This window comes from Rhinolophus hipposideros (genome assembly GCF_964194185.1).
Source record: "Rhinolophus hipposideros genome assembly, chromosome: 9".
Classification (NCBI taxonomy): domain Eukaryota; kingdom Metazoa; phylum Chordata; class Mammalia; order Chiroptera; family Rhinolophidae; genus Rhinolophus; species Rhinolophus hipposideros.
The window spans coordinates 38,494,892-38,522,702 of record NC_138055.1 but is presented as its reverse complement, the minus strand read 5'-3'; the positions used below and the strand labels follow the sequence as shown (position 1 = coordinate 38,522,702).

General features: G+C 35.1%; 1 protein-coding gene across 1 annotated transcript; it reads right to left on the bottom strand.

Annotated features, from left to right (window-relative positions):
- Positions 1 to 367: 367 nt before the first annotated feature.
- SMCO2 (single-pass membrane protein with coiled-coil domains 2) lies at positions 368 to 27,811 on the bottom strand (the record flags this gene model as incomplete). The annotated part of the gene is made up of 9 exons (XM_081059108.1): positions 27,717 to 27,811; positions 25,384 to 25,483; positions 18,029 to 18,165; positions 17,204 to 17,353; positions 12,826 to 12,916; positions 7,303 to 7,359; positions 5,616 to 5,672; positions 4,205 to 4,380; positions 368 to 566 (listed from the first exon to the last, which is right to left on the bottom strand). The coding sequence occupies exons 1-9, from the start codon at positions 27,803 to 27,805 to the stop codon at positions 368 to 370; spliced, it is 1,056 nt and encodes a 351-aa protein (XP_080915234.1). The 5' UTR covers positions 27,806 to 27,811.

Below are 27,811 nucleotides of genomic sequence, written 5' to 3'. Positions count from 1 at the left end.
GAAACAATAGAGAGGGATTCTGTGCTTTCTTTTCTGAGACATCAGAGGTCAAGTGGGGGAAATAACCAAGGAAACTAATATATGATAGTCTCAATGTCCTCTGGGTTGAGAGAAGAGAGGCTAGTGGTTTGAAATAAATGTTTTAAACAATGTGTGGAATGATTCAAGAAATCATGGTGAGTTAGAAGGGTAAAGGTAAATTGTTTTCACTTTTTCTGTTTGTGATCAACCTATTTCCACACAACAATGAAATCCTTTGCAAAATACTCTACAGTATTTTTTTAAAATAAGTTAACCACCCTAATACAAGAACAGCCAGGATTTTATTAGAGGGAAAGTCAGTAGGGTAAGAGCAACTTCTGTATCTTTAGGAGGGTAACAAGTCCTCCACTTGCAAATTCAAGAAAGGTGTGATAATCTCCCGTAGTTCCCACATTCTGCGATGCCCAAGTATTCTAGGGAGCACTCTTTCAAAGATAAATGTAGCATCAAAAAATAACATGTAGCATGAAAGTCCAGTAAAAGTGAGGACATAAAATACGATGAAAATTCTCAGTGCACGTTTCCTAAAAGGAAAGAAAACACCTATTAAGAACATTTTGAAGAAAACCACCCTGACGTGGCTCCTGGCTCCTCCACTCAGGTAGCTCTTAGTAGTAACCACTTCTTTTGACTTCAGCTGACATTGGCTCTTAGGACTGGCATTGGAATTCTAAGATTCCATAGCCATGAAACAAGAACACCCTCATTATTGTGGGTCTCCTTTGAAATGCTCTTCTCACCTAGCAGTCTAGCAGATTACTGCCATCTTTACCTCGCTTGTGAGGTATGTGATGCCTGTCTGGGGTAAATAAAGGCATCGGCAGGTAGATTTTCCTCGGGACACAAAATACAATGTGACAAATGGAATTCAGCTCTCTCTACCAACAGCTGTATGCTGACATCACACTTGCCCTTATAAAGTAACGTAGGCTTTTTCAAATCTTCAAGGACTCCTCCTTCTAGGCTGTACATGTGATATATTTTATTTATTTGATTTTAAGTCCTTGCATTATTATTTTGTAATTATGAATGCAATACATGATTAGGGTGGAAGATCTGGAAAATCCAGAAAAACAATAGGTAGGAAAAAAATGTCGTAGATAATCCAGTTGCCCGGAGATAATTACCCACTATAATACATTTTAGAAGAGAAAATCTAGAGCACAGTTAAAGCTAGCTGTGGATCTATTTTGTTACCCAACTCAGTGGATTCTATAAATGCCAAGTTTCATGGCATTATTGCCTTGGCTATCTCTTAGCGATTATACAAATAATTGCTTTTATTCACACATTTATTAAAGAGCCAGTGTTCTTAAAATACTCTGTTAGTAAGAGGATTTGAGGACTGCAAAGAGGAAGCAGAGATGACCTACCCTCAAAGTGCACTCAATCTAGATTTGTTCTTTTTTATGAAAAGAATAATTTACTACCAAAACATACCTAGTAAAGAAACACTATTCTTCCTACATTCCAAAATTAGTTATCTTTGGAAATACCAAACTAGAACATTTCAAAGGAACACATTTTAACATTCAGTTTTTAAGAGAAAAAGAAAATTTTAATTACAGATAATTTGGAAAACAAAGAAATAAAAAACTATAACCCCATCATTCTTATATAATAATCTCAGTATTTTTTTCTTTCCTTCCTTTCATTCATTTTTTCTTTTGATTTAGTTTCAGTTGTTTTTTTGTTTTGTTTTTTTCCTTTTGGTTTTGAGTATGTCTTTCAGTTTATTTCTTTCCTACAGTGAACACTCTAGGTATGGTTGGATTAGATTTATTTTTGGACACCACCGAATCATTTTGTTTTTATTTACAAGTCAATATGATACAACTTTCTTTAATTTAAATTTTCTGTTATTAAGCAAATAAAAGAACATGTATAATATTTCTCTTAAAAGGCTCAGACATTTTTCTTAGGAAAATATCAAGGCTGCTAAACCAAAATAATTTTTCCATATTACCTGTACAGAACCAAAAATTAGTGTCATTTATAAATTTATTCATTTTGAACTTATCTTTTGTAAAGAATAAAAACATTTTTTTTGACAAAATAAAACATTCTTTTAACATTTGAATACTATATTAATCAATCAATTTATTTATTTAGCTACTTATTTTTCAAACATTGACATACATAAAATCTTTAATCTTTTCCAAAATGTTCACATCATTTGTGGTGAATACATAGGGGAGAACTACAAGGGAACTGAGGGATTGGCCACCCTCTAAAGCTAAAAACAGCAAAGCTGATACTTAATGATTGACTGAGTCTGCAAGATAAACCTTCTCAAAAAGGTAACGTATAAATATGCTCAATAGAAATAGTATGTTTCCAGTTCTCTGACAAGAGATTGGTCAAAGTCTTAGGCAATCTTAGCTAAAATGTAATGATGTAATGAAAGATAGCAAAATCAACTGGATTATAATTTGCTGATATAACACAAGTGATAATCAAAAGGCATTCATTTACTTATTTGCCTGTTTGTTTTTGAGATATAATTCACATGCCATACAATTTACCCTTTAAGGTGTACAATTCAGTGCCTTTTAGATTCTTCATAAACTTGTACAACCATCACCACTAATTCCAAGAAATTGTTATCACCCCAAAAAGAAAACTTATACTCATGAGTCACTTCCTATTTCCCATTATCCCCAAGTCTGCCAAGCACTAATCTACTTTCTACCTCACACATGGATTTTCCTATTTTGAACATTTTATATGAATCATATAATATGTGGCCTTTTGTGTCTGCCTCTTTTCATTTAGCATTAACCTTTTCAAGGATCATCCATGTTATAATATGTATCAGTTCTTTATTCTTTTATGTGGCCGAATAACACTCTATTGTATAGATTTTGCTCACCTATTCATCAGTTGATGACTATTTGCATTGTTTCTACTTGTTAGCTATTACAAATAATGTGGTTATAAGCATGCATATACAGTTTTTGGGAAAATATATTTTCAATTATTTTGGGTGCATGCCTAGAAACGGGTCACATGGTAGCTCTATATTTAACATTTTCAGGAACTGTCAATCTGTTTTCTAAAGTGGCTACACCATTTTATAATCCCACTAGTAATATCTGACGGTTCGAATTTCTCCACGTGCTTGATATTGTCTATCTTTGTAATTATAGTTATCTTAGTGGTGTAAAGCAGCATTCTGTGATTTTGATTTGCATTTCCCTAACGACCAACGATGTTGAATATCTTTTCATGTGCTTGTTGGCAATTTGTGCATTTTCTTTGAAGAACTGTCTGTTCAACTTCTTTGTTCATTTTTCAAATTGGGTTGTTTGTCTTTTTGTTGTTGAGTTGTAAGAGTTATTTATATATTCTGGATACTAGATCCTTAATTTACAGGGTTCTGAAAAAGCTGATTCTGACAATGATTCCAGCTCTCTCATAGATTTTATTGAGGAGAAAATTGTCTGGAGTCTTTACTCCACCATTTTTATCAACATCATGTATCACTTACTAATTTAGTATTTGTTGAGCATGATGAATATCTTCTATATTTCATGTCCCCAAATGATCAAGATTTCTGAGTTCAAGTAGCTGATGGAGTATTAGGAGAAGAGAGATTTAAAATAATTTAATTGCAATAATATGCTGTGGGCTGTATGTTAGGATTACGTGCAAGGTACAATGCACACACCTAAGAGGGAGCTGAAGATTCTTCCTAGGTTGGTGGTTGGGGATAAAGAATCAGAAGTTTTCTTCGAGAAGGATACTACTCAGAGTCTATATAATGGTGTGGCATCTCTGGAAAGGAATTCACAGAGTCAGAAATTGCCAGTATGTATGTCTTCAATACTGTACAAGGGAAAAGTATCTTGTCCAGCAAACGTAGGTTTTCAATCTGCTTGGCAGGTCTGATCCTTTGGTGGAGGGGCTGCACCACAGCTTGCAGACACCATCTTTAAGATTTATATATATAAAATAAGAAAGAAATATATCTATATCTGTATATCTAATGCAATAGATTTATATCTAAAATAAGAGAAATCTATGACTTTTAAATAATAGGTAATTTATGAAAGAAGATAAAACACATTTTTAGTCAATGCTTGAAGAAATTGAACCTTACTATAGATCATACATTTTGGGGCCTCTGTCCAGTCCCCAAAGGCTCCTTTCTCTGACTTACCACATTGTAGTTCCAGGAGGAGAGCTCTGCACTAAAGGGGATGGGGGAGCATGAAGAAGCAGGGGCTCCATTTCTCCCATATCCATTTCTTCTGGACTCTGAGAGTCTGTGTTCCCTTCTTGCAGTTGGTACATCCCAAGCTTTGTATTCAGCATAGTCATGTCTTTGCAAAAGTTCTGGGGGGAAAAGTCAACTGTCATTAAAAAAACAATAATTCTAGATGTCTGCCAGTCTTATTGTAGATGATGCAGAGTGCTTCTCCTCCAGAATACCTCAGGGGCCTGTATTACAAATCACATGTGAGTCATGTGAGGTCCATTGGCAGGCATACTCACCTATTCACAGAGAATGGTAGCACCACGGTAGAAAAATGAAACAAAACTTACATGCTACTCTTTAACTATTGGATTATACATGTGGGAAGATAATAATTCTGTACGGAATTTGTTTATCTATGTAAAATATATTTATTGAGTGACTTCTACCAGGCACTGTTCTAGGATACAGTGGTTAACAAAATAAACAAGGGATGTGCATTCAATTGCATGCATGTTTTTAACAAACTAGACAAGGAATTACATATATGTTTATTGGGGCTCGGGGACAAGCAATCAACAAGTAAACTCATATACGAGGGTGCCAAAAAATTGTATACACATTTTAAGAAAGGAAAACTGTATTAAAATAGTAATACTCAGTGTATACCGATAACAAAAGATGAATGCAACTCACATTTGAATTCTGCAATTACAAGAGGTGCTCAAAGTGCTTACCATCAGTGTCCAGACACTTCTGATTATGGCAAAATACTGCTTGAGCAATGTTGACCAAAGTGTCCACTTGTATCCATTTTTTTGGCATCCCTAGTATACTCGTACATTAGCTATTATAAATTAAGATACATGCTAAAGAGAAAACAAAGTGATGAGATAGAGTAGCTAGGGTTTGGTGGTGGGACATGTACTCTAGAAAGTGGGATGATGAAGCACTTCTGAGCATGTGACAGGTTGATTTATTCATTTATTATTTCATTCACCCATTCACATTTACCACAATCAATAAGATCTCATGGGAGGAGTTCAGAAATGGAATCATTATTTTTCTGGCTAGGAGACATTAGGGGAGGTTTGGAAGAGGAGATGACATCTGAGCTGAGCCTTGAAGAATAGGTAATATGTATGTACACATGAAGGGTAAGCTCCAAGTAGAGGAGATGTGGGAGGTGTATGAGGGCTTGGGGGTACACCTGACCTGTGAGACATGCTGCCGACCCAAAGCAGAAGGCTAGCAGGGGGAGAGGAGAAGATGGCGATAAGTTTAGAAAGACACTAGGGAAAGAATTACCCCTGTATGTAGATTTAAATCATTTTATTTTGTCATTATGTGAACTTGTGTAACTTTGAAATCTTACCTCTATTCTTGCAACCACTTTCTCCTTTAATTCATGAGCTTCATTACAAGCATCTGCCTGAAACGACACCCAAATTTTAGGTAAAATATAAATTGTATTTTTCTGGTTTATATCATGAAACCTCACTCATTTTAATACCACTTAATGGTAAAGTGGCTTTAATGAAACTTACTTTTACTCAGTAAAATCCTTGCTCTTAGAGCAAATTCATAGTGTAATTATGATAAATTGCAGGAGAAATAACTGAAATGTTAATAAAATTGTTTTTAATGTTTTAGAAGCATAAATTTATACAAAAGCTGCTTATTATGAATCATCTTTTTCTGTATTCATTACTGTTTCCTTGCTCCTTAAAAAATGTCCACCAGGACAGTAATTGGAAAAACATAATATGTTTCTTAGAGAAAAAAAGAAATTTATATATTTTGTAAATATTTAAAACTGTATAATATATAAATGTAAGTCTGTATTATGTTAGTTTAAATATTTGGGCCTTATGGTTTAGCAAAAGAACTGTCCATAAAGATGTCCATTTCCTCTTTTCTTCCCATGTCTCCTATAGGTTGTCAGGTAGAAATAACAGATGGTTTTGGTTGGTTTCTATCAGTAAGATCAAAATACAGGCTGAAAGCGGTAAACCATCTCTTTCTAAGACATGAATGCCAATTGCCCATATGTCAGGAGTAAAATTTTTTAAGGGTTTTTAATTAATCATTCCATATCAGACTTGCAGCATAACTTGAAAAATAGAGGTATAGAAGGAAGAATAGTGTTCAGAGATTCAGAGATTCAAGAAAAATGGGTTCCAAAGATGCCATTTCTAGAAATTGATTCTTAGAGAAGGACTTGCCAAAGCAAGTACAGATACAAATTTCTGAGGCATAATTTGTAATAGTAAGCATTGATCATAAAGCCACAGATAGCCAACAGAATAAATTTAATAAATCAAATTCTGCATTATATAAGTGAAAAAGTAAAATAGCAGCTAGTAGCATAGAAAGTTGCTGAAGAAAAAATGCTAAGTAAAAAAAAAGCTAGTTGCAAAACAATTTACGTAATATAATCTTATTAAAATAAATACATGTATAGAAAAATTGGAAAAATTGGAAAATAAATACATGTATATAAAAATTTGCTTATAAATTTATTTATAGAAAAATAAATATAATGTTCACTGTGTGCATCATTGAGTGGGATCACTTTTCAATTTTTAATATAAAAAAGTTCTATGCTTTAATTGTTAAACTTTTGGTACTTTTGTTAGAAGAAAAAAATATATATGTGTATATATATATATATTTTTAAAAATATATGTTAAATATTTTCTATAATGTATATATATATTTTAATATATTAAATATTTTATATATTTAAATATATAACAATATACATGTATATATTAAAATATATAAATATATCTTTTTATTTATATTTTTAATAAAAGAGCAAGAAAAAACTGGGTCTTTTCATCTGGAAATATGAGCAAGTCACTTCATGTTTCTGAGTTATGTTTTTCTCTTCTGAAAATGAGGATAGAGATTAAGTGAAAGTAAGTTCCCTTGTAGGTCTAAAATTCTGAGTCTATCTTTCATCAAATTTTAGATTCCATTCACTAAAATTCTCTAAATCTGACATTTCTTTGAAGAACTATTTTTCTTCCTTAATAATAAAGACATTTTATCATTACCTGGACAAATTTGTTATCCATTTCTCCTAATTGCTTTTTAATTTCCATGATCTTCTCCTTTAAAACAAAGGGTATAAAACAAAAATTGTAAAGAATGATGTGTAGAATTCAAACCAAACAAATGATAATTTTTAGAAGAAAGCTCATACAAGATAAAAAATAAAAGTTTGAGATTTAATAGCAGCTTTTTTTCCCATACTGTTCTGAGTACTGATCTCCAAAACCAATATTAAATCAAATCAACAAGAGATTATTGCCCACATTCTATGTATGTAAGTAGCCATTGAATTAGGCATAGTGCTGGTTGGATACGAGTAATAAGAGCATTTACCCTGAAACAACTACGGAGAATATACAGTCTACACCCTTCTCTACCAAGTTCACTCATCACTAACCCCGGAATTGTGTGATTTAATTGGTTGGAAAAGAGCTGTGATATGATAACCATAGTTTATTCGGTGTCCTTGTTTATTTATATAGAAAATATTTTTACAGAGTACTTATCAAAGATAATTGTATCAAAGATAACTGAGATGGGGTCAATCTCAGAATGAAAGTCTAGATGTTCATGTAGAGATTTCAGAAAGCTTTCTGTACTTGGGGGCCCTATATCAGGCAACACCCAAAGCCACCTCAAAGTCCTTTCTTCATCTTTTTTTTTTCTTTCTTTCTTCATCTTAAAGGTCTCTTAAATTTGTTTCTGGTGTGTGTGTGTGTGTGTGTGTGTGTGTGTGTGTGTGTGTGTGTTTAAATACTTTTACCAACTTTCCCTCCTCCCCCTTTTCATGGCTTTCTGAATCATTCCATTTCTTCATGAGAAATAAATGAGCTAATACATGGGATAGTTTTACACTTTATTAACTTGTTTCTCTTTCAATTTTCCACACTATGTTTGCTGTTCCTATATTGATTTCTAACAGTCTTCTGCAGAGTAAACCTATGGCCATTCCTACTGACTTTGCATCTGTAACAACTATACTGAAAGTTTCTTATTCATTGTATTACTGCATTTGTTTTTATGCAGGCTTTCCCACCAGCCTTTTGACCTATTGAAGACAGAATTTGCGTCAATTTTTTTTTCTAATTAAAGTTTATCAGGGTGACAATTGTTAGTAAAGTTACATAGATTTCAGGTGTATAATTCTGTATTACATCATCTATAAATCAATTGTGTGTTCACCACCCAGAGTCAGTTCTCCTTCCATCACCATATATTTGATCCCCTTTACCCACGTCTACAACTCCTCTCCCCCTTACCCTTTTGTAACCACTAAACTATTGTCTGTGTCTATGAGTTTTTGTTTCTCATTTGTTTGTCTTGTTTTTTTGTTATTTTTGGTTCATATACCACATATCAGTGAAATCATATGGTTCTCTGCTTTTTCTGTCTGACTTATTTTGCTTAGCATTATACTCTCAAGATCCATCCATGTTGTCACAAATGTTCCTATATCATCTTTTGTTACCACCAAATAGTATTCCATTGTGTATAGATACACAACTTCTTTATCCATTCATCTATCGAAGAACATTTTGATTGTTTCCATGTCTTGGCCACCGTAAACAAAGCTGCAATGAACATTGGAGCACATGTGTCTTTATATATAAATGTTTTCAGATTTTTTGGGTAGATACCCAGGAGAGGGAGTGCTGGGTCATATGGTAATTCTATTCGTAATTTCTTGAGGAACCTCCACACTGCCTTCCATAACGGCTGCACCAGTCTGCATTCCCACCAACAGTGTATGAGGGTTCCTTTTTCTCCACAGCCTCTCCAACACTTGTTACTATTTGTCTTGTTGATGATAGCCATTCTGACTGGGGTGAGGTGGTATCTCATTGTAGTTGTTATTTGCATTTCTCTGATGATTAGTGATGTTGAGCATTTTTTCATATGTCTATTTGCCATTTGTATGTCCTCTTTGGAGAAACGTCTCTTCAGGTCCTCTGTCCATTTTTCAATTGGGTTGTTTGTTTTTGGTTGTTGAGTTGCATGAGTTCCTTGGAAATTTTGGGTATTTATCAGAGTCCTTTATCAGAGGCACTGTTTGCAAAAATCTTTTCCCATTCAGTTTGTGCCTCTTTAGTTTGTTGATGGTTTCTTTTCCTGTGCAGAAGCTTTTCAGTTTGATATAGTCCCATTCATTTATTTTAGCTTTTACTTCCCTTCCTTTGGAGTCAAATTCATAAAATGCTCTTTAAACCCAAGATCCATAATCTTCTATGTTTTCTTCTATGTAGTTTATTGTTTCAGGTCTTATGTTTATGTCTTTGATCCATTTTGAATTAATTTTGGTACATGGTGACAGATAGCTTTCTGGTTTCATTCTTTTTCATGTGGCTTTCCAATTCTGCCAGCACCATTTATTGAAGAGGCTGTCTTTTCTCCATTGTATGTTTTTTGCTTCTTTGTCAAAAATTATCTGTCCAATTTTGGTGGTTTTATTTCTGGGTTCTCAATTCTATTCCATTGGTCTATGTGTCTGTTTTACTGCCAATACCGTGCTGTTTTGATTATTGTTGCCCTGTAGTACAAGCTAAAGTCAAGGAGTGTGATACCTCCAGCATTGTTCTTTTTTCTTAAGATTGCTTTGGTTATTCGGGGTCTTTTGCGGTTCCAAACAAATCTGATGATTTTTTGTTCTATTTCTTTAAAAAATGCTATTGGGATTTTGATGGGGATTGCATTAAATCTGTGTATTGCTTTGGGTATATATGGTCATTTTAACTATGTTGATTCATCCAATCCATGAGCACATTTCTTTGTGTCTTCTTCAATTTCTATTAAAAATGTTGTATAGTTTTCAGCATATAGGTCTTTCACATCCTTGCTTAAGTTTATTCCTAGGTATTTTATTCTTTTTGCTGCAATTGCAAGAGGAATTTTTTTTTATTTCTTTTTCTGAGATTTCATTGTTAGTATATAGGAATGCAATGGAGTTTTGTGCGTTGATTTTGTAGCCAGCAACTTTACTGTATTCATTGATTGTTTCTAATAGCTTTTTGGTGGAGTCTTTAGGGTTTTCTATATATAGCACCATGTCATCTGCAAAGAGTGACAATTTAACTTCTTCATTCCCAATTTGGATGACTTTTATTTCTTTCTCTTGCCTGATGGCTCTGGCAAGGACTTCCAACACTATGTTGAAAAGCAGAGGTGATAGGGGACAACCTTGTCGTGTTCCTGAACGTAGAGCAAAGGGCTTCAGTTTTTCACCATTAATTATGAGATTAGCTGAGGGCTTGTCATATATGGTCTTTATTATGTTAAGGTATTTTCCTTCTATACCTATTTTATTAAGTGTTTTAATCATAAATGGATGCTGTATCTTGTCAAATGCTTTTTCTGCATTACTTGATATAATCATATGATTTTTGTCCTTTATTTTGTTTATGTGATGTATCACGTTGACGGATTTGTGTATGTTGAACCATCCTTGTGCCCCAGGTATGAACCCCACTTGGTTGTGATGAATAATCTTTTTAATGCATTGTTGCATTCGATTTGCTAGAATTTTGTTTAGGATTTTTGCATCAGTATTCATCAGAGACATTGTTCAGTAGTTTTCTTTTTTTGTGTTGTCCTTACCAGGTTTTGGTATCAGGGTAATGTTGGCCTCACAAAATGAGTTAGGAAGTACTGTCTCTTCTTCAATTTTTTGGAAGAGTTTGAGCAGGATTTGTATTAGATCCTCTTTGAAGGTTTGGTAGAATTCAGTAGTGATGCCATCTGGTCCCGGACTTTTGCTTTGGGGATGGTTTTGGAATTTGTGTCAATTTTTTAAAGTGATGTTTACTGAGGTTTTAATTTACATACATTAAAACTCACCTTTTGAAAGTATACGAATGCAGTATGAATTTTGACAAAAGTGTACTATCATAGAATCACCACCACAAGTTATGGAATATTTTCATCACACCCAAAATTTCCTTGGGGCCTTTGTCAGTCCTGTCCCCTCTTGCCCCAGTCACCTCTAGCAACCACGAATCTATTTGTTTCTATAGTTTTGCCTTTTTCAGAATGTTATAGAAATGGAATCATGAAGTAAGTCATTTTCTGGGCCTGGCTTCTTTCACTTCACATAATGCATTTGAGATTCATTCATGTTATTGGATGAATAAAAAGTCCATTCCTTTTACTTCTGAGTAGTATTCCATCATATAGCATGTACCACAGTACATCCACGCATCGGTTAGTATGTGGGCTATTTCTGGTTTTCAAATTCATGCCTGTTTTGTTTTGTTTTGTTTTTGTTTTTGCTTTTTAGTACACGCACAGCTGTACTCTCTGTATCCTCAGAGAGAATTTCCATACATATTTGTGATGCCTTCCCCTTTCATATTATCTCAAGGCCTTGTTGGTTTGTTTGTTTTATCTGTCATTTATCTTTGTGCTCTTCTGTCTTTATTCTTATTCTTTTGATATTTATCCCTCCCAATCCCTACCGCCTGCTGAAATCCACATTCCTGTAATACAGCTGGCTTTTGGAGGAAATTTTTTAGGGCAGAATATTTCTTGAACTTTGTCCTCTTCCCTCCTTTCATAGTTTGTAATTTCCAAAGCCCAAAGATAGTGAAAAAACTCTTGACTTTTCAACTAACACTAAATGAGGTTGCTACCTTCGAAAGATGGACTAAATCAGAAACAAAAGTATTGTTTTCCTTGGTGATAAATCTGTGCTGATCTCTAGATGGCTTTTAATATGTGAGAGAGTCTAAATAAACATTGCCTTCCTAAATAAAAGAGACATTTCTCCTTTATTTCTTCCAAAAATCCACTTCATTTAAACTCTTTAACTTAAGCTAAAGCAGAGGTTGGCAATTGCAATAAAAAGAGGTGGCTAGACACAGACTTTTTCCTTTTTAAGATACTTTTCTTCAAAGGCCTAAAGTTTAGTGGAGCAGAAAAACTATCAGCCAGGGTTCTAAAGTCTAATGCTTATCCAGAGTTGATCACTATCTTTCTGACATTCTATGACTCTTTATAAAAAGGGGAAAATCACACCTTTTTTAGAAAAGAATCTCTAAAAAATCCAAGGAGACAGAAAAAAACAGGAAAACTTTGGAAATAGTGAAAAACAACTCAAGAACTCTCCATGAAACAAATCAAATTCAAAGACAAATATATCTCTTATATTCTAAGGAAGCAATTCTTCACAAATATTTATTTCCTGGCTGTCTTCTCTGTACTGTTAGGTCCTGGGATACAAAGATTAAAAAGAGAACTTTTCCTTTAAGATACTCATCATTATTTTAAGACAGCATCAACATATAAAATTATCAAATTTGTCGGACTGAGTTTCTAGGTCAAATAGAAAACTCTAGCCTATTTGTATCATCAGAGATTAGAAGTGGTGGTGCCTAGGTAAAAGGTGCTCAGAACTGACCACCAGAGAGCATTCCTCCTATGACAGAAGGTGGGTTTTAATTCTTGTTGTGACCTGTTACACAACAGAAGGGGTGCAAAGAGATGGCAGAGTCCCTACAACCTCCCAGACTATCCTCTCCCAGCCTCCAGCTTACCTCGATGTTTGTCTCCTGATCAGGGTCAAGGTCCTGGTGTGACTCCAGTTTTTCAATTTGGTCCTCTAGGGACATCACCTCATTTAATAAGCTGCAAGTAGACCACAAGATGGGTTAAGCCCATGGATTAAGAAAAATCATCCAATGGACAATCTTTTTTTGATCTTTTTAGAAAGATCATTTTTGAGCTTTCAAAAGTGAAATCCCATTTCTATATAAGAGAACTCTTGGGTAATGATTGTGTTGGAATGGGAAGATATAAATGCAGTTCAAAAAAGTAAAAAACACTCTAAATAATTTAGATAATAGTAAAGAAACATAAGACCTAACTGGATATAGGAGCAGAAAATTTAAATGATTAAAATGGAAGCTTAGGGCCAGCCCGGTGGCTCAGGCGGTTAGAGCTCCATGCTCCTAACTCCGAAGGCTGCTGGTTCGATTCCCACATGGGCCAGTGGGCCCTCAAAAAAAAATAAAAAAATAAAAAATTCTTTAAAACACACACACACACACACACACACACAGAAAATCTTTGGGACCTAGGACTCGGCAAAAACATCTTAGACTTCACACCAATAGCTTACCCATAAGAGGAATACTGATAAACTGGACCTCATTAAAATTTAAAACTTTTGCTTGGCCAAAGACTATTAAGTAGGTTTGCATGTCACATACCTGGCAAAGGTCTTATATCTAGGATATATGAAAACCTCTCAAAATTCAACATTAAAAAAAAAAACTTTCTGATTACAAAATGAGCAAAAGACATGTATAGACATTTCACCAAGAAGATATATAGATGGCAAATAAACACATGAAAGGATGTTCAACACAATTAGTCATTGGAGATTTGCAAATTAAAACTACAATGAGATATCACTACACATTTATCAGATAGCTAAGATAAACAATAGTGATAACACCAAATGCTACTAAGGATGAGGATGCAGAGAAATTGGATCACTCATACATTGATGGTGGAAAAGTAAAATGGTACAGACACTTTGGAATATATTTTGGCAGTTCTTGTCAAAACTGAAAACAGACTTACCATATGCCATATGACCCGGTGATTTCACTCTTGGGCAATTGAGAAATGAAGACTTATTTTCACACAGGAAGTTGTACATGAATGTTTAAAGTAATTTTTTTCATAATAGCCCGAAACTCTAAACTATACAAGTGTCCTTTTGTGGGTGAATGGTTAACCCCATATATCTCCATATTGTGGACTACTACCACTCTGCAACGAATAGGAAGGAACACTATGGATACATGCAACAACTTGGATAAAGGAAATTATGCCAAGTGAGAAAGCCAATTTCAAAAGGATACACACTGCATGATTTGATTTATGTAATATTCATGAAATAACGTAATTGTAGACATGTGGAATAGATTTATTGTTGTCAGGGGTTAGGGATGGGTGAGAGGGAATAAGTGTGGCTATAAGGGGTAGGTGACACAAAGGAATTAAAAATCTTACCACAGTGAAATCTCCAGGCAATATGGCTTCACTGGTGAATTCAACCAAACATTTATGAAAGAATTATGCTAATTCTACATAAACTCATCCAGAAAATAAAACATCCCAATTTTTTCTATGAGGCAAGTATTAGTCTGATGCTAACACTGGACATCACAAGAAAGAAAAACACAGGCCAATATATCTCATTAACATACATGTAAAACTTTTATTTTAGTAAACTGAATCCAATAATATATAAAAAGGATAATGTATTATGACCAAGTAAGGTTTATTCTGGGAATTCAAGGCTGGTTCAGCATTCCAAAACAGTTGTTATAATTCTCCATATCAAGACTATAAACAAATAAAAAACAATCATTCAGAGATGCAGCAAAAACTACTGAAAAATTCAGTATCATTCTGATTTTCAAAACATCTCAGTAAATGAGGAATATAAGAAATCTTCTCAATTTGAGAAAGGGCATTAAAAATAAATTTAAAAAAACAGTTAAAGCTCACTTAATGATTTTCCTGTAGAACTGAGAACAGAGTAAATATGTCCACCATCTGCTGTCACACTACCTATTCAGCATTGTACTAGAGGTTGTAGCCAATACAATTAGGCAACAAAAAGAAGTAAAAGGTATACAGATTGGAAACGAAGATATAAAGCTGTCTCTATTTGCAGATGGCATGGTTATCTATGTGGAAAATACCAAATAACCTACAAAAACTACTGGAGCTAATAAGTAAGTTTAACAGGGTCACAAGAAAGAAGGTCAATATACAAAAATCAATTTTATTTCTGTATACTGGAAATTAACAATTAGAAATGGAAACTTTTAAACTATCACTTATAACAGCAACAAAAACATGAAATATGTAGGCATAAATCTAACAAAATTTAAATATCTGTATACTGAACACTATACAACACTGATGGAAAGGATCAAAGAAGACTTAAATAAACAGATATACTACATTCATGAATTGGAAAAGTCAATATTGCTAAAATGCTCATTCTTCCCAAATTTATCTATAAATTAATGATAGTTCCATAAAAATCACAGCAGGATTGACAAGCTGATTCTAAAATCTATACGGAAAAAAAAATAGAATAGTCCAAAACCCCTATGTGAATGTTTATAGTGTCTTTGCTTATAATTGTCAAAAAACCTAAATGTGCTTCAATTAGTGAATAGCTAAATTGTGGTATATTTATATAATGGAAGACTATCCAACAACTGAAAGGAACAAACTACTGACGCATGCAACAACATGGGTGAATCTCAAATGCATCAGATTAAGTGAAAGAAGATAGACTCAAAAGGTTACACGCTTCATGTTTCCATTTATGTGACTACTGGAAAAGGCAAAACTATATTAGAGACAGAGAACAGATCAGTGGTCACTAGTAGCTTAGCGGGGGGAGAGTGATTAACTACAAAAGGGCATAAGGGACTTGGGGAGTGATGAAAGCACTCTATGTCTTCCCTATTGGGGCTGTACAACTGTATGCATTTTTCAATATTTGCAGTACAATAAAAAACATAATTTTACTGTCTGTAAATTATACCTTAATTTTGAGAGTGGAAAAGATGTTTGATGTATAGGATTTGAATGGAAACCACAGACTCTTAAAAAACAAATATTATTAACACTTTGGAAGAAATAAAGAGCCATTTCAGATAGGATGGTCAGGAGAAGGCCGCTGTGAAATGTTTAACTGAAAGACATGGTGATATTTAACTGAATGTGAAGGAGATCTTTAACTGTAAGGTGAAAAAATGTCTAGAAGGAGAGTAGTTCTGCAGTAGGAAAGAATGTGGAATGTGGTAGGATAGTTCAGAAGGCCAGAGGAATTTATTTCTAAGAACAGCTTGCATTTATTGTTTATTGTGTGCCAGACAATACTAATGTTAGACATTACAATTAATCTCCTCAAGAAACCAATGAAGGGGGCAGCCGGATGGCTCAGTTGGTTAGAACATGAGCTGTTAACAAGTTCTTAAAAACAAGGTTGCCAGTTTGATTCCCACATAGGCCAGTGAACTGGACCCTCCACAACTAGATTGAAAAACAACAACTTGACATCCTGGAAAAACACACTGGTCCCCAATATTCCCCAATAAAACAAACAAACAAACAAACAAAAACAATGACGTGGCTGTCATTTATAGAAGATGAAAGTCAAGGCTAAGAAAAGGTTGATTAACTTATCCAAGAAATGTCAACATCAGGATTCAAACCTAGATCCGTCTGAATCCAAAGACCATTCTCTTTATACCAGTGACTAGATAAATAATTTTATCTTCTCTATTTCATCTTAAAATTTTCCACTTAAATTCAGCTATGCATTAAACAAATATATTTTAATATGTTTTTCATGTCGTACTAGTTGGATTCCTTTAAACAGTACTAGACAAAACTCAAGGATGATTGGGGACCTGATGACTTCCCTTTGATAACTATTAACATGGCTTCAAAGAAAGAACCTATGAGGGAAGTCCTTCCCTTAAGGGAAGAGAGAGCAAAAATGCAGATAACTTTGATGTAGGCTTTAAGACTTTGTAACATTGACTTCTAATCATAAGACTTTATACTTCCTATCCTAAAGACTTTCCTAAAGAAAAACAAGATAATAAAATAAACAGCTCTTTTATTTATTTATTTTTTTAGGAGGGCACAGCACACAATGTCCCATGTGGGTATTGAACTAGCAACCTTTGTGTTATCAGCACCACGCTCTAACCAACTGAGCTAACCAGCCACCCCCAAAAGCTCTTTTATTTATAAAGGCAAAAAAAGATTTTCCTAAAGACTTTACCACCTTTAACACAGAGTTTCTTACCTTGTGAGGCTATGAAAATGTTCATTATTTTCTGAGCAACCCCAACACCCTACCATTACCTCCTCACTGTGTTTTCTGTTCGGTTTATTTTTTGTATAGTATTGCTAGTTTTCTCCATCCAGCCCATGTGATCTGCACTGAGTTCTTTCACTTGTAGACCCATCTGTGTATTCCAGTGGTTTAGCTGAAAGAACGTGTTCTCCTGACTTCTGTAGAAATAGTATTATGATCAGTTTTAAGGTATAAAATGGGAAACACCTCACATGGCCCCAAACCCTCTTCTTTTGGATGGCAAGTTGGTCTGCTTATTCTTTTTCCGTCACCAAAATAGGCCAGATAGGCAGTTAGGTCTCAAGAAAGAAGTCGAGGGATTTAATTGATACCCATTTTAACAGATCTTTATAAGGCTGGAGAAAATAAAGCATATTTTACATTTAATTAAAAAAAATAGATACCATTTAATTTCCCTGCATGGAGTGAATGTTAAGCATTGGTTTCAGAATAGTGCTTGCATCTTAGGGGGGAAGGAAAGGCGCACAATAGGAAAAGGGTCTACAAGGGCTTAACAATATATTTTGAATGATAACTACAATGCTTTTCAATCTAGAACATTATCTGAGAGTGACAAGACATGTATTAATTCCAAGTTTCAAAGAAAAATTTTTAATGAGAACCCTGTGGCTCTGTTCTCCTCCCTAGAATTGTTCTCACTTTGCATTCTTGCTGGAACGTGTAGGTAGTTACTGGTGCACATGAGTGCTTCATGGTTCAATTCATGTATAGATTTTAAATCTCTCAGGCTTTTCCTAAGTTCTCCGCAAAATTTCATTTTCCCCTCCACAAAACATGATTAAATATTCCCTCTTGCATGTCCCAAGGCTTACAGTGCAGGAATGTTCTCCTCTGAAATCTGCAAAGAGGTGGACACGTGAGGATCCTCATGTTGAATTTGATCTATTTCTTGCTCATCCTGTTCACTTTGCAGGTCCTGGTCATGCTCAGCCTCCAGCTCCAACATATCCTGATAAAGATCATGAAAGAAGCAAAGCAGAACAGAAGGCTTATCACAAGAGGTGGTGGTCCCTTCAGCCTACCGATACCTCCTTCTCTAGGGTAAGCACATAAGCAAGCCGTCTCTGAAGCTGGAGCGTTCTAATGCATTTGTAAGAGAAGCAGACACACCCTCCTGCTCCATTGATAGAGGAAGGCTGGGGCAGGGACTTGGAGAACATCCATGTCCGCACGTAGAGCTCTTTTCAGTGCTGATGAATAATACAATTCCATTTGCCCATGAACTCTAGCACTTCACTCAAATAAGATGACTGGTCTCTTCAAAAAAGTCAGTGTCAGGGAAAAGAAAAAGAGAGTGAGACTCTTCTATATTAAGAGTCTAAAGAAATACAAAAACCAATGCACTGAATAGATTTTGCTTGGATCCTGGTTTTGAAAAAAAATACAGCCACAAAAGACATTCGGGGGACAACTGAGAAAATTACAATATTGAGAGACTTGAGATTATGTTATGGACTTATTGCTAATTTTCCTAATGTGATGATGGTATTTTGGTTATTTAGAAGAAAGTCTTTATTTTTACAGATGCTGTTTAAAATAAACAGGGGTGAAGTGTCTGCTATCTTTACCTACTTGTAAGTGGTTCAGAACAGTCCATCTATTTACATATATAAAGATAAAGCAAATGTGACAAATGGCAACAATTTTAAAATATAAGTGTGAGAATACGAGTAATCATCATATAATTCTTTTAAGTTTGCTTTTTATTTAAATGTTTTCACACTAAAGAGTTTTGAGAGAAAATGTATTGTTTGACCCACAAAATTTCTTTGTTTCATTATTCTTTGCCTTGTTTTAGAGGAACATTCAAGGCATTTCAAGTCTGTGCATGTACACAATTGACAATGATTTATCTTTGAACATTTCTCTTCTGTAGTAACTGCATTATGAAATATTTCCCGTCCTTTGAAGAAGTGTAGTGTGAAATTCTTGTGTTTCAGCAAAACTATTTCTTTTTTTTAATCTTTATTAAATTTATTGGTGTGATGTTGGTTAGTAAAATTATTTAGGTTTCAAGTGTACAATTCTATAATATATCATCTGTATCTTGCGTTGTATGTTCACCACCCAGAGCCAGTTCTCCTTCACAATATAGTTGACCCCCTTTACCCTCTTCTACCACTCTTTCCTCCATTACCCTCTGGTTAACTACTAGACTATTGTCTGTGTCTATGAGTTTTTGTTTGTTTGTCTTGTTTGTTTGTTTCAGCAAAACTATTTTTAAACTGGAAGGAGAAAATGTTGGAGTGGGGAGGACAAATCAATCTCCTATTAAAAATGTTTCTATGAATTACTGGCCAAGTCAATACAAATAACTAACATTCACTTAACTCTTTATATAAATTTCTTTCATGTGCATTCATTCTTTTAATTCTCATGATAGACTTGAGGTGAATAAAGGTAGGTATTGAAATCCCTTCAGCCATTCATATATACTGATTTATCCAAGGTCGTATGGTGTGTAATGGGTTAAGTGGTCACCTTAAAAAGGTTTGTCCATATTCTAATATCAAGAACCCATATATAATTTATTAACCAATGTCACCCCAATAAATTTAATGAAAATTTAAAAATTCAGTGCAATCCCTATCAAAATACCAATGACATTTTTCACAGAACTAGAACATTAAAATTTATATGGAACCATGAAAAACCCTGAACAGCCACAGCAATCCTGAGAAATAAGATTGGGAGGTATCACAAAATGGGAGGTATCACAGTACCTGATATCAAATTATATTATAAGGCCACAGTAATCAAAACAGCATGGTACTGGCATAAAAACAGACACATAGATCAATGGAACAGAATAGAGAACCCAGAAATAAATCCATGCCTATATGGTCATTTAATCTATGACAAAAGAAGCAAGAATTTACATCGGGGTGAAGGTAGTCTTTTAATAAGTGGTGCTGGGAAAACTGGACAGATTTATGCAAAAAATGAAACTGAACCACCTTTTATGCCATATACAAGAATAAACTTAAAATTGATTAAAGACTTAAATGTAAGACCTGAAACCAGAAAACTCCTAGACGGAAAATACAGAAATAAACTCGCAGACATTACCCTTAGTAATATGTTTACTGATACATCCCCTCAGACAAGGGGAGCAAAAGAAAAAATAAACACATGGGACTACATCAAACTAAAAAGTTTTTTCACAGGAAACGAAACTATCAACAAAACAAAAAGACATCCTACTGAATGGGAGAAGATATTTGCCAATGATACATCTGATAAGGGGTTAATATCTAAAATTTATTTTAAAAATTCATGTAACTCAGCACCAAAGAAACAAACAACCCAATTTAAAAATGGGCAGAGGACATGAAGAGACATTCCTCTAAAGAGGACATGCAAATGGCCAATAGACTTCTGAAAAGATGTTCCAGGTCAATAATCATCAGAGAAATACAAATGAAAACTACAATGAGATATCCCCTCACTCCTTCAGAATGGCTATCATCAATAAATCAACAAACAACAAGTTTTGGTGAGGATGTGGAGAAAAAAGAACCCTTGTGCACTGTTGGTGGGATTGCAAATTGGCACAGTCACTATGGAAAATAGTAGGACGTTCCCTCAAAAAATTAAAAATAAAATTACCGTAGGACCCAGCAATCCCACTCCTGGGAATTTATCCAAAGACATCCAAAACACTAAGTTGAAAAAATATATATACTCCTATGTTTATTTCAGCACTATTCACAATAGTCAAGATATGGAAGTAACAGAAATACCCATCGACAGATGATTGAATAAAGAAATTATGGTACATTTATACAATGGAGTATTACTGTGCCATAAAAAAGAATTAAAATTTACCATTTGCAACAACATGGATGGACCTAGAAGATATTATGCTAGGTGAAATAAATCAGACTGAGAAAGACAAATACCATATGATCTCACTTATATGTGGAATATAAAGAACAGAATAAATGAGCAAACAAAAGAGAAATAGACTCAGAGATAGAGAAAAAAAGTTAGGGTTGCTAGATGGGAGGGGGGTTGGGGGATAGGGGAAAAGGTGAAGGGATTAGAAAGTACAAATGTGTAATCACAAGATAGTCACAGGGATGTGAAATATGGTGTGGGGGATATAATCATAATGTTGTATAGATTATGTATTGTGCCAGATGGGTATTGGACTTCTCAGGGGGATCACTTCATAGATTGCATAGATGCCTGACCACTGCGCTGTACACCTGAAGTTGAAGTAGAATAATATTGAATGTCACGGGATGTAATAATATTAATGGTCACGGCATGTAAAGAACAGCATAGGGAATAGAGTCAATGGTATTGTAACAACTATATACGATGTCAGAGGGGTAGTAAATTGGGGAGGGGGGTTATCACTTTGTGAGGGGTGTAAATGTCTAATCACTATATTGTTTTGTATACCTGAAACTAATATAAAAAAATTAAAGTAAATTAAAAAGAAATAAAAGATCTTTGAATGTAAACTTATTTGGAAAAAGAATCTTTGTGGATGTAATTAAGTGAAGGATCTTGAGATGAGCTTATATTGGATTACCTGGGTGGCCCTAAATCCTATGAGAGACAGAGGAGAAAACACAAACACAAGGAGAAGGGCATGTGAAAACAGAGGTAGCCACAAACCAAGGACTGCTTGGAGCCACTGAAAGCTGGAAGAGGCAAGGAAGAATTATCTCCTAGAGACTTCAGAGGACTCACGACTCTGCTGCTCCTGTGGTTTCTGAATTCAGGCCTCCAAAACAATGAGAGAATACATTTTTGTTGTTTCCGCCACCAAATGCATGGTAATTTGTTACAGGAACCACGGGGAATCAATACATAAGGCTAGTAAGTGCATGAACTAGAACTTGAATTTGTTCTTCTGATTCCAAGACCATGGCTCTTTTCATCATATCCAGGCCCTGGGTTCAGATTAAGAAATATCTTGTCCCTACCACTGTCACAACCCAATTGCACCTCATCAGTGATGTAAGGATTATTATCACATTTATTGATGAAGAAACCAAGGCTAGATTTCCCAAGTATTATGTGATTCCACTATAGCTTTATCTCTTCATGAAAAAAAAAAAAAGGAATATATTCCCAACAAATCTTTTGTTCCCAACAAATCAAGATATTGAAAAGCAACAGAAACACTGTGATGTAGAGAAATAATACTACACTGGGAAGTGGAAGACATGAATTCTCAGCTTTGTTCTACTGCTATGGATGTTGAACCAGCTAACCACTCTAAAGCTCAGTTTCCTGTTTTGGAATAAGAAAACTGGACTAGATCATCTCTAGGGTTCTATGTCCAATAATCTACGATGACATTTCTTGTTTTCATCACTCAATTCACTGTAATAGTTAATATACCACAAAAGAGTTAAAAGGCAGGAAACGGAATTAAAAGTTTTTTAAATCTGCAGGATTGAACACATAAAGACTTGTGTGTGTGTGTTTAGTAACAAACTAAAAGTGTGCCTGTATGAAATACACATCCTGAGGGCATTACTTTCCATTTACGTGCAGTTCTTGGAAGAGCTTATGTCTCCATTTGGATGTTCCATAAGCACCTCAAACTCAGCAAGCAAAAAATTTAACTCATCATATTTCCCCTCTACCGTGCCCAGGTTCCCCATCCTAGCATATGGTCTCCCTATCCATCCAGATGCCTCTGCCAGAACCCTGGAAGAGGTCCTTGAGTTTTCATGGGAGACGTTCTTTTCCTTCTTCATTACCCGTGTCATATCCACTTGGTATCCAAGCCCAAGAATACCTAGTATCTTTTACATCTGTGTCCTTTCCCCCACCATCTGCATGGCTCCCTGCTGCCAGTCACTGCCTTACTTTGGTCTTCACTAGTCCTTGAATCTTCTTGTTGTCCTGGCTTCCAGTTTACACCCTGCTCCATTTCTACCTCCTTAGTGTCCTGCCCGGCTGCTTGCACATCATGTCTTTTACTCCCACTCATCTTCTCTCAAGCACACAATTTCTCTCTGGCTCCTTTGTCTTTACGTGTGCGGTCCCATCTTTCTGAAATGCTTTGCTCTCACTCACTTTATCCTTTAAAACTCAGTTTTCATAGTCCCCGTCATCTCCCTGGATCAGCCCCTGCAATGACTTGGTAGCACGTCTGCTACTGCTGGCATGAATTTATCATACATCGCCATTTTCTTGTCTGAATCCCTCCAAGTGTGAGAGCTCCCTGAGGGGAAAGGATTTTATATATATGCATTCCCGGCACTTAACAGTGCCTAGCATGTAGTGGATGCCCAATAAGTAGTTTTAGAATAAACAGACTTCAGAAGTAGACTAGTACATTCTGCTTGTGAGAGATGAAAACAAAAGCAGGAAACAGGAAATTCTGTTCACTCACCTGGCATCGGAAATCAATGCTGTAGAGAGCAGGGCCAGGGATCAGGAAACTTGAAACCAGAGCAAAATATTCATTTCTAAATACTTTAGGGGTTTTGATGGTTAGGTATGGCAGCTTTGGCTAAGATCTATTTTGTTAATTGCACCAACAATTAAAAAATTAACTACTATTAACTTTCTCCATTTTCTTCTGAGCCTGCCCTTTAAATCTTATGATCTTTTCTTATAAAAAGACAAATGTAAGACTATGGAAAGTAGAGATCCTCTGGTTTGCTTTCAGAGAATAAGAGAAAAAAATGTTTCTTCCTCAAGAAGTCATATACTCGTCATTTTATCAGCAGAGAGCCTAATTTGTTAATACTTTTTTGTTAATTATGTTACTGCATGTGATTTATTTTTATGTAATTACAGAATTTCCCATATAAGTAAATTAATATAAATACAATCATAAAAATGTAAAAACCTTATGCCCTGACTTTAAATTTGAAGAAATAATCTATATGCCTTGTACCCTGAGAGTGTGGACTATTTGAAAAACTCATACAGAGTGAACAATTTTATTAGCTAATTAGACTTATTGTGTTCTGGGTCAACAAGTGATGGTATCACAGTTCACTGACTAACAGGATTCAGCAGGGAACATTGAACCATGAATGCCAGGAAGGTGCCATGGCAAAGCTGCTAATGAAAGCAGCTTTTTCCTGGAGTCCAGGGACAAGCTGCCCGCAAAGAATCATGATACTATTTGTAGAGTAATACCTTCAATTTATGTGTTCCCTAAGATCATAACCCACCACACCTCAAATTACCTATTTTCTTTTCCCGTCCTCAGCCTTTCTAAAAACCCCATCCTAAGAGTCCCCTTCTAATTTTGTTCTTATTATTCTTTTTTCCCATAAAAGTTATCTGTTTGGCTGTCTCTCTCTCCTTCCAGTTTTTGTCTAATTATTATCTGTTCTCCATACTTCTAACTCTATTCCTTCACACCTTCTATTTCTTTGTTTGTTTTTTTTTGCTGTTGTTAGTTAGTTTACCTACTGCAGAGTCCTTGAAGGTTAAGTCAAGCTTAGGATAGTCTTTCTTTCTGCAGATTTGCAGAGTTAGCCATCCCTAAATCCAAAATATATTCAAAAGAGAGGTAAACAGATGAGTCCTCAGCTTCCTTTGGGGGCTGCATAAGCCTAGGGTGAGAAATTCCCACTCTATCCTTCCCTTATGCTTTTCTGACTGGCTGAAACTACCCTCTTATATAGCCAATAGCCTGGGGGATCTATGGAGAGATTTGCTCATCGATAATAAAAGGGGTCTCAGCCATGCCTCTGCTTTGATCTAAATGGTAGTGAAAGCATAAAATTTTTCCAAAACAAGCTCAGGCTTTGTCTTAATTCCCTCCCATTCCACGTCAGCTGGGTGACTGAATTTCAAAGACTAAGAGAGATTCAGACTGAATTAAGAGTAAATAGATCTCTTTCATGTATTCAGTTGGAAAACAATTTGTGAGAAGGCGACAATTTTACATATGGTAATTTGCTCTAAGGTGAAAAATGCCACAAATTCCAAGGACAAAAACAACATGTACTGCACAGTTTTTTCATGGGAAGGCAGGTAAGTCCCTGGGTGATAAGAGCAGCCCTCAGCGGAGACCATGCCTCCCTTCTGGGGCCACACTCTGAAGGTCCTGTACTTCTTTGTTTTGAGGAAAACCTCAGAGATTTCCTTACTGCTTTGAGATAGGAGATACTAGGTTCCTCTCTTCCCCGCCGTGACATTTAAGTTTCTCCTTTACCCCTTTTTTAGTCCCCACCTCTTGAAGCACATCAGTTTGAGGGCTTTCAGAGAAAATGTCGTTCCCATCATCTGTTCTGTTCGAGATGTAGTCCATTTTGGTAAATTCCCACAGCAAACTGCAAGACACACAAGGGAAACAGATGCTGTGATTATGCCTTCAATCTGCCCTAAATAGGCCCGCCCTGGACATTTCTAGAGGAAGAACCCTGGGATCTTTCCAGGCCCCACGGTGTACCTGCTATCCTTGCACTGATTTCATTCTGGGTGACTGACATCTTAGCAGTATATTGCACAAGACAGGAATAGAGAGGCTGGATAAATATTTGTTGACTGAATCAATATATGGTTTAACAGTGAGATTCCAAATTCCAAAATCTTTGCAGCTGTGCAGCTCTGTATGTGTAAACGCAGGCACAAATAATAAATAAATGCCCTTTAAAAAAAATTAGTTAAGGGGGCAGCTGGTTAGCTCAGTTGCTTAGAGCACAGTGCTCTTAACAACAAAGTTGCCTGTTCGATCCCTACATGGGCCACTGTGAGCCATGGCCTCCACAACTAGATTGAAACAACTACTTGACTTGGAGCTGATGGGTCTTGGAAAAACACACTTAAATAAAAAACAAAATAAAATAAAATGTTAAAAGAAAAATTAGTTAAAAAGTATAATATGGTTCAAAAGACAATGCAGAAAGGAGTAAGTCTACGATATCATTTTGATCTCAAGCCCCCTGATGTCCTCCCCACAACGTTTACTAGCTTCTTCTTTATTCTTCCACATAGATTCTATGCATAAATAAGCAGCTATGTTTATATAAATATAAAACGCCTTTTAAAATATAAATGAGAGGACATTATCTCACTATTCTGTATCTCATGTTTCTTTTCTAACAATCTACCTTGGAGCCCATTTCATATTAGTACATACAGTGCTGCCTCATTTAAAAATGGTTATATGGTATTCCATGGTGGAGCTATCTAATAATTTGCTAATCAGTTCTTTATTAATGGATAGGTAGATTGTTTCCAATCAAGTGCTACTACGAACAGTGCTGCAATGAATATACCTACACATCTATGTGTCAACATGTATATGTACAGGTATGTCTATTGAATAACTCTAAAAATAGAATTGCTGGGTCAATAGATATATATATTTTTTAATTTTGATAGATTTTACCAAATTATTCTTTAAAGAGGTTGAACCCATTTATACTTCCAGCAAAAGTGATGAGTTCTTTTCCACTCTTTTCCTACAACCATGTATTATTAAAGTTTTTTATCTTTGCCAATCTGGAATACTTAAACTGGTATCTCATTTTAGTTTTCATCCTTTTTATAAGTGAGGCTGAGCATCTTGGCCTCATGTATATATATATATATATATATATATATATATATATATATATATATATATATATACATATACATGTATACATACATATACTTTATATATGTATACATACATATACTTTATATATGTATAAAACTCATTTGTATTTCCTTTTCCATAATTATTGGGTTGATATCCTTTGCTCATTCCCTATTGGACTATTGCTATTTTGCTGGAGTGCATATATGTGTGCATATGTACACACACAAACACACACACACACACGTGCTCACATATACTTCTCAACGAATCACAATATGTTTGTGATGGGAGTTTATAGCAGTAGTTCCCAGTCTACCGGCCTTAGATTCTGAGATGGGGGCACGCTATAACTTCCTTGCATAGAAAGGGGTCTTGAAATCTGTATACATTTCTATAGACTAAGTATTGTTTACATGAATAAATACTGCTCAAAATTTCTAAATGTATATGCTACTGCTGTTAATAAACTATAAATGCATTTTGAAACATCTGTGATCTCATAATAGCTTTTTTGGCATATGAAGTGTTCTGGAAAATCTTCTACTTTAAAAAAGTTCTCCTTATTTAAAAATGTTGTTAACCATTGTATTATATTAATACATGTCTATCCTGTATTTTAAAAATGCATGTATGTACTTATATGAAAATTTGTACTTCCTCTACTCTGGAAAGTATTTTAAATGGTTTATATCTCAGCAAGTAAAGATAATGAAAACCCCAAACAATCAAAGTATTTTTGTAAATTGAGACTAGAGTCTTGACCATTTATTTTCAACTGCCATCTGCCTGGTTTTTGACCATAAGCCCCTGGAGTGACTCACAGGCCCTATACCACAATAAATATGTCTGGGGTCAAAATTGGTAGAATTGTAGAAAAATGTCAACCTCAATCCTGAACCTGGAAATGTCATCATTCATATCCTATTGACCCAATGCAGTCTCCAGACGCTGCTCCTGAGAGCTCAGTCCTGGCTTACTTTTCCATTACACCTTCATCTGCATGGATGTTTTGGAGAAATCCATTGTGTTTCTCCACCATCTGTTGTTCCTTCCCAATCATCTTCATCTGCAG